Source organism: Sparus aurata, chromosome 9 (assembly GCF_900880675.1).
Source record: "Sparus aurata chromosome 9, fSpaAur1.1, whole genome shotgun sequence".
Taxonomy (NCBI): domain Eukaryota; kingdom Metazoa; phylum Chordata; class Actinopteri; order Spariformes; family Sparidae; genus Sparus; species Sparus aurata.
Window position 1 is genome coordinate 23,418,632 of NC_044195.1, and position 12,487 is coordinate 23,431,118.

The window sequence follows — 12,487 nt, forward strand, 5'->3', positions numbered from 1 at the left end:
GTTGAAAGTGGTCGCGTTTGAATGTCTAAATTTAGCCAAAAGTGTCGTGTTTTAGTGACCCAGACTTGGATGAAGTTAAAATTGGTGGAGACTCAAAACTTATGATCTAGAATGGCACTCAGTAGAGCGCATACCTCTGCCAAGGCCCAACAGTCCCATTTAATCCAATCGAGCCTCATCAAGAACCATTGCATTAATTGCAAATATGTCGAAAGATATCCAACATTTTTGCTGGTTCTTTGTCTTTTATGACAGTAAATAAAGAGACTTTGAGTTTTGGATTGTTGGTTGGACAAAGGAAAAAGTCTGAAAACGTCACTTTGGGTGTTGGAAATTTCCTGAGGATCATTTTTCAATTTTTCAAAAAAATTTTTACGACATAGTGACTAAACGACTTGATTAATTGTGAAATTCATCGACAGATTAATTGATAACAGTGGGGACTCTCGGCTCTGTCTATATCATAAATAATCTGACACCAGCAAAGAAATGTACCAAATCCAAACCTATGTCTTTATTTCCAGTGTTCACATTAGAAATGAAAAACCAGAACAATTAAAACTTCAATTAATAGGGGGATCATCAGCACATGAAGTATTGATTTTGAGGCGACAGTAGTTCACAGTATGGTGCCTTTATTAGAGGTTTAAGGGGCTTTATGGTTGTCATTGCATCCTGCTGACGAACCAACGAACCAACAAACAGACGCAAGTGAATACATAACCTCCTTCAGCAGAGGATATTATTAAAAGCTGCTTCCCATTCAGATGGTTGGTATTAGATTAAATTTTATTTCACAGAATCACACAGCCAGAACCAAACGCACGAGTCTGTGTGACTGTGTGACTGCATGACTGCGCTGAGGCATCGGTGTTGTGGGGTTAAACTGAGAGGTAGGTGAAGGGCTGGAAGCCAAGGAGGCAAAACACACACACACACACACACACACACACAAACACACACACACACACACTTACAACCTAAGAGTGTGTGTGTGTGTGTGTGTGTGTGTGTGTGTGTGTGTGTGTATGTGTGTGTGTGCACATACGCCTGGAGTGAGAGACAGAAAGAGAGGAAAGCAGACAGAAAGTGAGCGAGCAAGAGATGAATGAGTCTGCTCACAGTCCTGTCTCAGTGACAACAAGTTTCAGACAGAAACACACTGACTCACAGGGTGTTAAATTAAAATGTGCATAATATGTGTGCGTGTGTTTGAGAGTTTGTGTGTGTGTGTGTGTTGCACGTAGTTAATGACAGACTTAATTGGTGCAAGCAAATATCCCTCCCACTGCTCCTCATTCTACATCTACTAATGGAAAGGCATCCACTCCCAGAAGTCAGCGAGGAGAAGCGATGTATTTGATGAGCATTAGCATGCACACACACGCACGCAAACAAACACACACGAGATAGACTCTTGCCCCCACGACATGACGAATTAATAGCGCACAGGCATTGCACGAATTATACTAAAATGTCTGCACACGAATGAGTGAAAATACCTGCGAGCATGTGGAAAAACAATGTTTCAAGCAGCTTTTTATTACACACAGTGAAAGACTCTCTCACAGATGAACAGGTACTGTGCATCCTTTTAACTCAAGACTACAAGCTTGAGGTTGTTACTAGAATGACCTAAATACCCTGATTTTTAACATCAAGATCTGTGCAGTGAAAAGAAATCCTGGATCCGTCCCTTTATCGGGACCCACTCCAAATGTTAAAGGGGTCTATTCTGGGCCGTGACCCGTCCTCCACGCAAGTTTCATAGAAATCCTTTCAGAATGTTTTGTGTACTGCCGCTGACAAACCAACAAATAACTGAACAGCGTAACAACAACAGTGTGATGTGTTCTGCTTCCACTTAAAAAATATGTGAAATGATGAGTGTTTATGGGTCTCATGGGGTCTAAATACCTCAGTAAGTGTTGGAAAGGAGCTGCAGTCTCCATAGTGCTGATATAATCAGGATTAAACAGCAATATGACCCAATTCTGTGCTGTATATTCTACTCTATATATTCTGAAAATCTCATAATAAAAAGCCTTCTGAAAAGAAGATCTAGGTGTTATATATGTGTGTATATATATATATATATATATATATATATATATATATATATATATATATATGAATCATATTTGAGGTAAGACACTAGTGCAGAATGTGCAGAATGATGCTTCATTTTATAGGCGATATCGCCTATAAAATGAAGCATCATTCTGCACTTGTAGTGTCTTACCTCAAATATGATTCAGCTTTAAAAAAAAAAATATTTGCCTTTTTTTTATTTGCCTGTAAGCAAAGACCAATTACAATTCAAGGAATGGTTTGTTCAAATGGTCATGTGCAGTACAAAACAGTGGCAAAAGAAATCCTCACTGGATCTGAAGAAGTGCAGCTATTACCATGGCAAAAGAAAAAGTTCAAATGTATTTATTAGAACCTTGATCACTTCTTCAGACCAAGATTCTTAAGAAACCTGCGAAGTTTGGTGCAGATTGGACAATGTATGTTAGAGTCGTAACCTCTTAGCTACTTAATGGCGGCAGATCCAAATTCACCACCTGGCCACAGTACTGTTGATAAAAACTGACAACCTCAATCAATGTAGTACATCAATGTATTGAATGTGTCATTTCCCTTGTTCCTCTAGGTGGCGCTGTGGTTCTAACTGATTAGTGGCGTGTAAATGTCAACCATGAACACATGCTCATGTTTTTTTAACAACTTTTGGCTCAAAGGTATTAAGATTGGTCCGTCCAATTTTGAAGTCAATCTGGTTAATTTTATAGGAGGAGCTCATTAAGGTTCAGCACCAGCAAACGGCAAAAACCACAGGAAGCACAGTAAATTCAAAATGGCCGACTTCCTTTTAGGTTTAGAGTATGGCTCCAAAGGAGAAGAAAGAAAGAGGAAAGTAAAGAGAGAAAAAAACAAATCATGCTTAACACATACAGACCTATTTCTAACTGACCAACAAGCAATTGCATGTATAGAACAGTACAGAATGACTCTTTAATGGTTGCTTTCTGAGTTGCTTTTACCTGCAACCGATAATGAAAGTGTAAGTTGTCACAATAAGGGAATTTGTGCCACTCTTGCTTGCAAATGCCTGTAAGTCAAAAAGAAGGGGATCCAGGATGTTATATGGCGTGTGCTGTCGCCCACTGCAAACACATGCAGAAAATCTCAGGTTTCACTTTCATGTTTACAAGCTGGCCTTTGGCTTCTTTCCCCATGGAGAGCCTGTGGCGGCTGCAGCTGAGGCGGCACAACAATTACCAAATCTGTCCACGTACAGTCCACTGCCTCTTCCCACCCACGGCTCCTAGTCCACATCCTGCCATCGGTGGAGGGGGGGATCTCTCTCTGAATTGCCTCTCCTGCGGGGGTTCTTCTATTTTTCTCGCTGACTTACAATCTAAGTGTTAGTGATTGTTTTTTTTCAGTAGTATTTCTCTGTCTCCATAGAGAGTCACAGAGAGCTGGGTCTGTTTTGGACGCCCCTGCTGTTGTGGGCTGATGAAGCCCTTTGAGACACTATAGTGATTTTGGCCTTTACAAAGAAACTCTGACTTCCTGGAAAGAAGAAGAGGAGGTGCTCATCATCCCATCAGTTGTGTTAGATGAGATCAGTACCACTCTTGTTTCTGTACGGTAAATTTGGAGCTGAGGTCAGCAGGTTATTAGCTTAGCTTTGCATAAAGGGTCAGCCTCATCCCTTCTCCTTCTGGTTTCCCTCATGGGACCTAATTTCGGGAGAAATATGCGTGGTAGTAAATGGCGAGAAAAATAATTTTTGATCCAGTTTTGATGCTGCCACGAATTCCACAAGTTGTTTGTCAATTTAAAAGATAATTTTGCAAGTCAAGCGAGTCTCAGTTGGTCGTAAAGATACAACGTTTATTGTAATTGCTCGGTGAACTACATTGTTTTGCTCATTATACGTCACCAACACCAACATGGGCGTCACTTTGGCACAGAAAAAGAATTTAAAATGTGACGATCTCATGTCTGGCCACGCTGACAGCCGCAGCTATGTGAAAGGAGAGTTAGTTTGCTCTGTGAGCTGGCTCATTTGCAGGACAGACTCTACAAGGTTTTGGTGATCGTTCGACAGGGCATCATCACTACACACCTGTTGAGTATGTAGTCTTTCCCTAATGTATTTTCAGTCTTAACTTAAACAGTTTCTTCACAAACTATAATTAATACCTTTAAATTGACAAACACCATATGTGTAATTTTAAGCACAATTTCCAGGTACCATAGTGGTCCTTCGTCTTACTGTAGAACCATTCATCCCTGAAGTTTTGACTCCTCAGAGCAGGAAAAGTACAGTTGTAAATAACAACACTGACTACATTTAATTATGACTCCTCACCAGTAAGTGTCCTAATAAGCCATATCAGTGAGTGACCAGAGCCCAGGAACCTTAATCAAATGCAGCCATCATTAATCTTATTAATTTTACCAGGTGACTGTTTAAAATATGAACAGATCTTCCAGGTCTGAAGAGTGAAGCTATAAGTGCTATTAAAGTGCTTTAAACCTGCAGTATTCATAATGAGTCCACTGGTTTAAAGAAGAAGTCAGATTTTATGTAAGTTTATGAGAAAATGGCCCTACGTCTTGCTTGATTTATTACCTCAGTAAACAATTTCCTGATCAGTTTATGGTCTCAATCGCCAGTTTCAAGTCTTCTGCAATACAGCATGATGTTCAGGTTGTAAACCATTAAGAGTAAAATATACGATTCAGGAGCATGGCTACCTTCCCAGAGAGCACATGTACGAATAGAAGTTAAATGGGAAAGAAGTAGCATGGGGAGCGCTTGGGGAGACATCGGCGATTCGTTGGCAATTGGTCGACGTCTCGCCAACGTCTTCCCGATGAGCTACCCGTGTTACGTGAAAAGTTAAAATACATGCTGTGCAAAAAAGTCCATCAATCTCCATTGTTTAATCTGTACACATACCAAAATGTTGGATTGAAACGTTAATTCCCTTCCTTTTTTCAAACATCCTGGTAACGCGTTCTGTACGTCCACAGTCACATACAGCAATAGAAACACTTTCTCCAAGCATCTCTTTGCCTGCCTCACACTTACAAGCACATTCACATACTGCCGACACCCTCCAGATAACACGCAATCTCACTCGGTGCACACAGACCTTTTTTCAAACATTTCCCATGGGTTTCCTACATATACATACACATGTGCTGTCTTGTTAGAGGTCGAACACTGCATAGCCCGCAGCTCTGTCTGAGTCTCCGAGTCCATCTTTGATCGTCTGCCTCTCAGATTGGGGGCGGCTTCTGAGAATAAGAGGCATCTCCGAGAAACTGAGAGAAAAAGACAACATCAATTCAAACGAGCTGTTGCACTTTTGAGCCCAAATTGCCCGTGACACACCCGGAAAATCTTGTTTCTTCCCAATATGACATTTTAACCTGCCATCTCCCCTCTGTGGCAACAAAAACAAATGTGGGGTAAAGTGCTGAGGGAACGGCGTGTCAAAATATTTGAAAACTGTCATTGCTATCGAAATATCCAATATCATCCACCCTCTCTTCTCACCAGGAATAAATCTATGTGAAACATGAAATGAAGATTACATTTGAACTGGCAGCACACACACATTCACACACACGCAGGCGTCCCGTTGAGCTGTTGTCAGCCTGGATTTACTTAATAAGACAAGTCGGGCTTTGCAGCCAGCCAGTGGTTGTCATATAAGACTAGGTGACTGTTGTTTGGAGCTATTTTGATGCTGTTCACATGTTATTTGCATCACGCACCCTCCTGTCATTTCCTGTTCCCAGCATATCTCATACGTGTGTGTGTGCGTGTGTGCGTGCACATATGTCTTCATTTGTGTGTTGTAAAGGACTGTCTCCCTGATGTCCCATCAGCCCAAATAATCATCCCGTAGTCATGCATGAGATGCGATTTCCTTTAAACAATAGCAGGCCAGCGCGCCTCGATGACCTTCCAACCTCTCAGGCTGCAGCGGAACAAACACTCACACGTGCACGCACGCACACACTCAGCTCCCCTCAGCTCGCATTAGTGGCAACACGTGCACATTTAAATACACAGCATCCGCAGCTCAGCCTCCATCAGAGGAGCGCTGATGATGACACAGTCTCTTTATGTTGCTGCTCATTTAACTGCCTTCTAAGCAGACTTTAATAACTGGGGCCAACTTCTTGTCAGTGCCGCCTGACCTTAACCATTGGATAGCGGGCAAGACACAAACTAATACTAATGATTTCCCTGCCAAAGAGGAAAAAGGGAAGTGACTGTGAATGGCCCAGACCTGTCTTTAACATAGATGATTGTAATTTAGTTGAAATAGAGGACTTGGAGACTCTGCCTGGCCTACTTTGAGTGCCAGTGATAATTCCGATGGCTCTGCACTGCCGGCCAAACACAATCCATCACAGTAGCAGGCTGTCTCTTCAGATTTGTGAACATAGGCCCTATATTTGGCCTAAAAGTCTTTTTCTTTTGGTAAAGAATGATTCTGATTTTGTCCCTTTCTTTTAGGCCGAGCGTTCGGTCCAGTGGTATCTGTCAATCAGCTGTCAATCGAACGCCGTGGCGGGATTTTCATGAGATATCTTTGTTGAGTAGGGTTAATACTACACTTTACTTTTTGTTTATAAATGGCTATATATAACAGCAACCAGATGTAGATTCATTAATTGCCCTTAATCCATTTCCACTCCCACACAGGATCGATTTGGTGATGGCCATTATCATTCAAACATTTTGCTCAGGGAAGGTGACTCAGCGCAGCAGGTGTCCTTTCCTTCTATTTCCAGGAGACTGAAATAAACATTTGTCAAAGATAAAAAAGCTGAATGACAACTTTGCTCTTTTAATAACTCATCAATTACAAGCATTCACGTCACTACTCTCAGCTTGTAATGACTTTCAGCTGAGCCCTTGTACGAGGGTATGTCTCATTCAAAAACAGGTCGGTGAATGTATTTCATCAAAAAACCTGCCGATATGATTTAAGCATATATTTATGCTCTCATCATTGAAGTCGGGGCTCTTTCTAGATGACGTAACTGCTCTTGTAATCCTCAACTTCCATTTATGTATATCGTAACAAATTCTAACAAGCATCTGGAAAAAGTAATCACTCCAGGACTGAAACAACCGAGGATCACTGTCCCAAAAGTGTCAGGAGGCTGAGGTGGAAGGGACAAAACTCAGAAAAGGAAATGAACCTCAGAAGAGAAAAACTTAACGTTATCCTGAATGTTTCTCTGGCCCTCCTGCCTGCCCCACTTCGGGCTGCCCTGGTGTAGCAGATGTTATTGGAAATCCCACATTTATTTCTGCATATTTGTTTAGGGAAAACTTTGTGCTGATTAAATCAGAGGAATCAGTGCTCAGATGGTGGGAGGAAAAAAATAGTCACGATTTTCACAGCTGAGGTCCTATTTGACTAATTATCACAGCAGCATGACTCGCCTCTAGTAAGAGGAGACTGGTTTCATGGACTCAGGTGATCCCAGGAGAGGGAAACCTTACATCCAGCAGAAAGTGCAGGCGGAGAGCTGCAGACAGGAGCTGCACCGCTCCAGAGACATGTTCTTAAAGCCCATATATCCTGGGAAATTATGGATCAAACTGGTGTGTCATGCCTCTGCTGCCTCTGTGGTGTGTGACCTATCTGGCAGCAGTTAATAAGATAGTCAGTGAGCTGAGGGGAGCAATATGCTGGATCTACTGAGAGGGATCATACGGCACATCAAGCAGCCAAGCAGCAGCGACGACTCGCCCCTCCATCATACACTAATTCCACCTCCACAGATAAGTGATGGATAGCTGCAGCCTGGAAGAGACACGCTTTCTTTTCAAGGTCAACTAGACAGTTGGCTGTCAGGACAATTAGTGAAGAAGGCAATTTAAAGAAGAGCCCATTTTCAAAATAGGATTTAGTGTTAGTAGGTCTTCAATAACTCTCTTCTATGGAAGCAAATTTCTGACAGCTAAAGAAAAAACATTGATGAAACCTAATTTAAACAAAAATTACATTAAAACAAATACTCACATGGACAATCATATTAATCAGATCACTCGCAATTAAGAGAATAAAATAATAATATGATGGATACATTATTACTTTTATCTTGATTTTTTTTTAATTATTATTTGTTATAATTTTGACCTTTTAATCTTTATTTTGACTCTTATCTCATAATTTCACTTTAAATCTGATACATCTTTTACTGTATCTCATGATTTTGACTGATTTTAGATCACATCATTTCTAGTCTCACTCACTCCAATCACATAACTTTGATCTTTTGGAATAATTTTGGCTTTTTAAAATCTCATTATATGACTTTTTATTCCATAATTTGTATTTTCATATCGTAATTTCGACTCTTTATCACATATTTAACAATTTTCTCTTATAACTTTGGCTTTTGTCTCATAATTATAATTTTTGTATTTAATTGATATATTAATTGATTCATGATTTCAACATTCTATCATATAAATTATTACTTTTTCTTAAATTTTATAATTATGACATACCATACACTTGAAATTGTATACTTTATTATCTTATTTTATTGTTTAATTTATTATTTTATTCTATTTTATTGTCTACTTTATTTTGTATTTATATCCTTATCTTTATCTCTTGTTTCCATTCATGCTGTATTTCTATTTCTACTTTGCACGGAGCGGAGCATCAGGAACAAAAACAATTTCGTATTCTGATTCTGATTCTTAATATTTTTCCCGTCAAGCTTAGTTTTCAGGCGGTAATAAGCTTCCATACTCTCTGCTGTCTTTCTGTAGAATATATTCACTGAAAGATGTGACAAGGAAGAATGAGAGGATGGACGCCTTCATATTGGGACGTGTCCCATAGTCGGAACTGGCCTTTCCCCCGGAGCAGCTCCTCCTCCTCCTCCTCCGCACCGCTCGCTCCGGTACAGGACTCATGACAGGACCAAGCAGCAGAGATGTTGTCTGCTGCTCGGTCTCAGCTTCTCCCAATTATCAGACTCTACCTGCTCGGGTTGAGGCTTGTGTTGGTGCAGCTGTTCAGCAAGCCGTTCAGGTTGCAAGGTCAGTTTGACTTCAAGTTCAGCCAAGTGTCTCACTCCTTAACCTGGCAGCCGTGTGGTCTTAATAACTGTCATGGACGTTGCACGTTAATTAGCAGCTATGTAAAAAAAAAAAAAAAAAAGTGTTAGGTTTACTGTTAATTAGTACATTTAGCTCGAAGCAGTAACTTCTACCTCGCAGTGAGCTGTCGCCTAGGTGCCTAACGTAAACGGCTAACTAAAGCTATGTTGACGCTAGCTAACCTGACCGGATTAGAAGTGTAAAAGTCGAAACATGAGGGAAATAGAGTGCTGTCTTGTGTATTATGATTGCCGAATTCAACAGAAGAGCCTATCGCTTCCTGCTCTTTTCAAACGATGTCCCTCAAAGTTTTTACATGCGTCGTCCAGCGATGTGGGTTTAAATTGACAGTTTTTATAAAGCGGTTTGGTCCAGTATGGCTAATCACAGGAGAACAGGTCGCATCTGGGCTTCAGGTCAGTCCAGGCGCTGCATTGACAGTGCAGCCGACTCAACCAATACAATACAGAACACTGGTAACAACAATATTCCTTAGTTGCTCACTTAACAGATATTGTTCAAGGAGTTACATCGATGCATACATTTGAATAACATACCTACTCAAAATTAGTTAAGGATACTGGGGTATTTTAGTGTTTTACTGGATTGTTTATTCTGTGACATATCTGACTTTTGTATTTTTTGGCCATGAATATTTTTTGGTCCCCCCCAAAAAGTAATGTGAAACGTTTCATTTGACTTTAATTGCAAATCCATACACATGCATTTATGCACCCGTATGTCAATATTCCTAACTAATTATGAGTAGTGTAATTGTCTTGTAGTAGAAGAGGATGCAGTCTACACTGAGTCAACAGTCAGACATGCATTTGCAAATGACTATTTGTGTTTAATGGGTATTAATTGTGATCATAACTTGCAGACTGGTATTTGCAAAAAGGCATGAAAACAACTTATATTCAGTTATGGAAAAATAAAGAAATGTTACTGATATTGTATTATTACCTCATCAATGTTGAAAATGTGAGTAGAATTTTCTTCTGCCAATTTGCATTGCCTCTTTAAAAACAAAACCCACACCCGTACCTTAAGATATTATAGAGATAAAGAATGAATAAATACCAATAAATACCATCAGTGAAGAAAAAGCCTTGCAAAAGTGAGTTTTGAGAAGAGACTTATAGGAGAATACTGAGTTTTAGGGGCGCCTGCACAGCAAAAGCCTGGTCACCTTTGGTCACACGTCGAGATTTTGGAGCCAGTCGTAGGGCCCTGCCAGAGGATCTCAAGCAGAAATTGGGCTTGTAGGGAGTTAGTAAATCACACATAGGCAGGAGCCAAAACACTCAAGGCTTTACAAAAAAAACAGTAATATCTTAAAATCAATTTTAAGACTAAGAGGTAACCAGTGAAGTGCGGCAAGGATTGCAGGATTGCAAGGCAGAGTGATTTACTTTCTTTTGTATCAATATATACTGCACATACCTTTTTTGTAAGACATGCTGTCAGCCCACAGGGCAAACCATTCTGCTTATTCCTTGAATCCATTTTTTGGACGGTATAAAACGACTCAGAAACTGTCCGGTACAACATTCTTTAGAAAAGCAAAGCAAAATTGTCAGCCAGTACCAGAGGAATTTAGAAACCTAGATAAGGTCTCACAGATCATCCACAGGTCTCACCGCAAGGACTTCTTATGTCTTGAAATAGCGGCCCGTCTTGCAGCAGCCGCCTTATCAAATGACATTCTCCCTGATATCTGTGTGTCCTCTTCTGCCTCTGCCAGTGATGCCCAGACAAGATGGCAAGGTTGCCATAGTGACAGGAGGAGGCAGGGGAATCGGCTATGAGGTAGTCCGCCACATGGCCAGACTTGGGGCACATGTTATCATAGGTACAGTATGAAAAAACACCACATCACCTCTGACACTGTGAGAGACAGAATTGATTGAAATTGATAAAAGCAAGTTTATTAAAGTGAATTTTGAAGTTTCATCCTATGTTAACTTCCATGAACAGTGAGTGTAGACTGTAACTCAGTATCAGAAAGTATGTCAGTAGGTACATGGATGTAGGGAAGATCTATACTAAGGATAACTGTATTTGAATTTGTATCACATAAAAATAAAATGACCTGGCTGTCCAATGCAGCAAACATAACAAAGCGACGTGTCAAAACCCTTACTTGTAGATGTGAAACTGATGGCAGAAATGAGCCTTGTACCGTCACAGATGATGGTGGGAATGCCTCAATCACTGCTAAACAGGCTGAGATTAGTTTCGCTCAGTTGTGCAGCTGTTATTCAGGGAGAACTGAAGAGACTGTCAGACTGCATAGAGGACAGCGCTGATGTTATGATTTTATGGCCCTGTTCAGACCTGGTGTTAACATCCATTCTGAGTGGACAGCTCTGAGTACAGGTGTCAATCCCAGAAAGATGTTTGCCGTCATATTTGAGATCTGATTACTCAGACCATATTCGCCACGTATGACCACGTTCTTTAAGCAGTGTGTATTTGTCACACTGAAGGACTGTCTATTTAACACTTTACTTACTTACTTACTTACTTACTCTACTTTACCAGGTGAGCTATTCATTAGCTTTTCTTTTAAATATCACGTTTTGGTCATCCAACCTCATCATGTGGGGTAGGTCTATATTTCAAGGTTGTGTGGCCGAACACGTTATTTAGTAAAGCTGGTAAAAAGCTTTTCTGCAGTCTTCATACAGGCTACCCAGGTTCTATCTACCCTGAAGCTTTTGCTGCGTGGAGTAAAATTTGCCATACAAAAAACTTTGTAAAGATGTATAAGAAAGACATTAGAACACTTTCATTGTGTCTTTCCACTAGACATCTTTCAACGGCATCAAAGACGTTGAATTGATGTCTTTTGGATATGTTTTTGCTCAGTGGGGTCTGTGTGTGTGTGTGTGTGTGTGTGTGTGTGTGTGTGTGTGTGTGTGTGTGTGTGTGTGTGTGTGTGTGTGTGTGTGTGTGTGTGTGTGTGTGTGTGTTACAACCTTAGGAGATAAATGTATGACCTTTCAAACATCTTCCACACACTGGTCTTGAATACACAGGATACACTGTGGAGGGTTTTCACCATCTTTGAATCCTATTGCCACTGAGGTCTGTAAAAAATATAATAGGTGGAAGTCTTAAACTCTTAATTAAGATAGAAACTATCTGCATGGAGTGGAAAAACCCAGTACATCTTTTTTTTTTGTATAGCTGAATAGAATGTGATCCATGATCCATCTGAGATACCAGACCACAGATCTTCTTCTAATAAAGCAATGTGTATGGTACAGTGAACAAAACCAGGGCTCAGCAGTGCCAGTCATATTGAAG

General features: G+C 40.5%; 1 protein-coding gene across 5 annotated transcripts in view; it reads left to right on the top strand.

Annotated features, from left to right (window-relative positions):
- Window positions 1–12,487, top strand: part of LOC115587582 (dehydrogenase/reductase SDR family member on chromosome X) — a 61,352-nt gene that overhangs the window by 7,784 nt on the left and 41,081 nt on the right. For 2 of the 5 annotated variants that reach the window (XM_030427490.1, XM_030427491.1), the window contains 2 exons: window positions 8,840–9,112; window positions 10,920–11,027. In XM_030427490.1, coding sequence (XP_030283350.1) covers window positions 9,007–9,112; window positions 10,920–11,027 — 214 coding nt within the window. In that variant the 5' untranslated portion in view covers window positions 8,840–9,006. The remainder of the gene's footprint in view (window positions 1–8,839; window positions 9,113–10,919; window positions 11,028–12,487) is intronic. The other 3 variants (XM_030427492.1, XM_030427493.1, XM_030427494.1) reach the window with 2 other exon arrangements.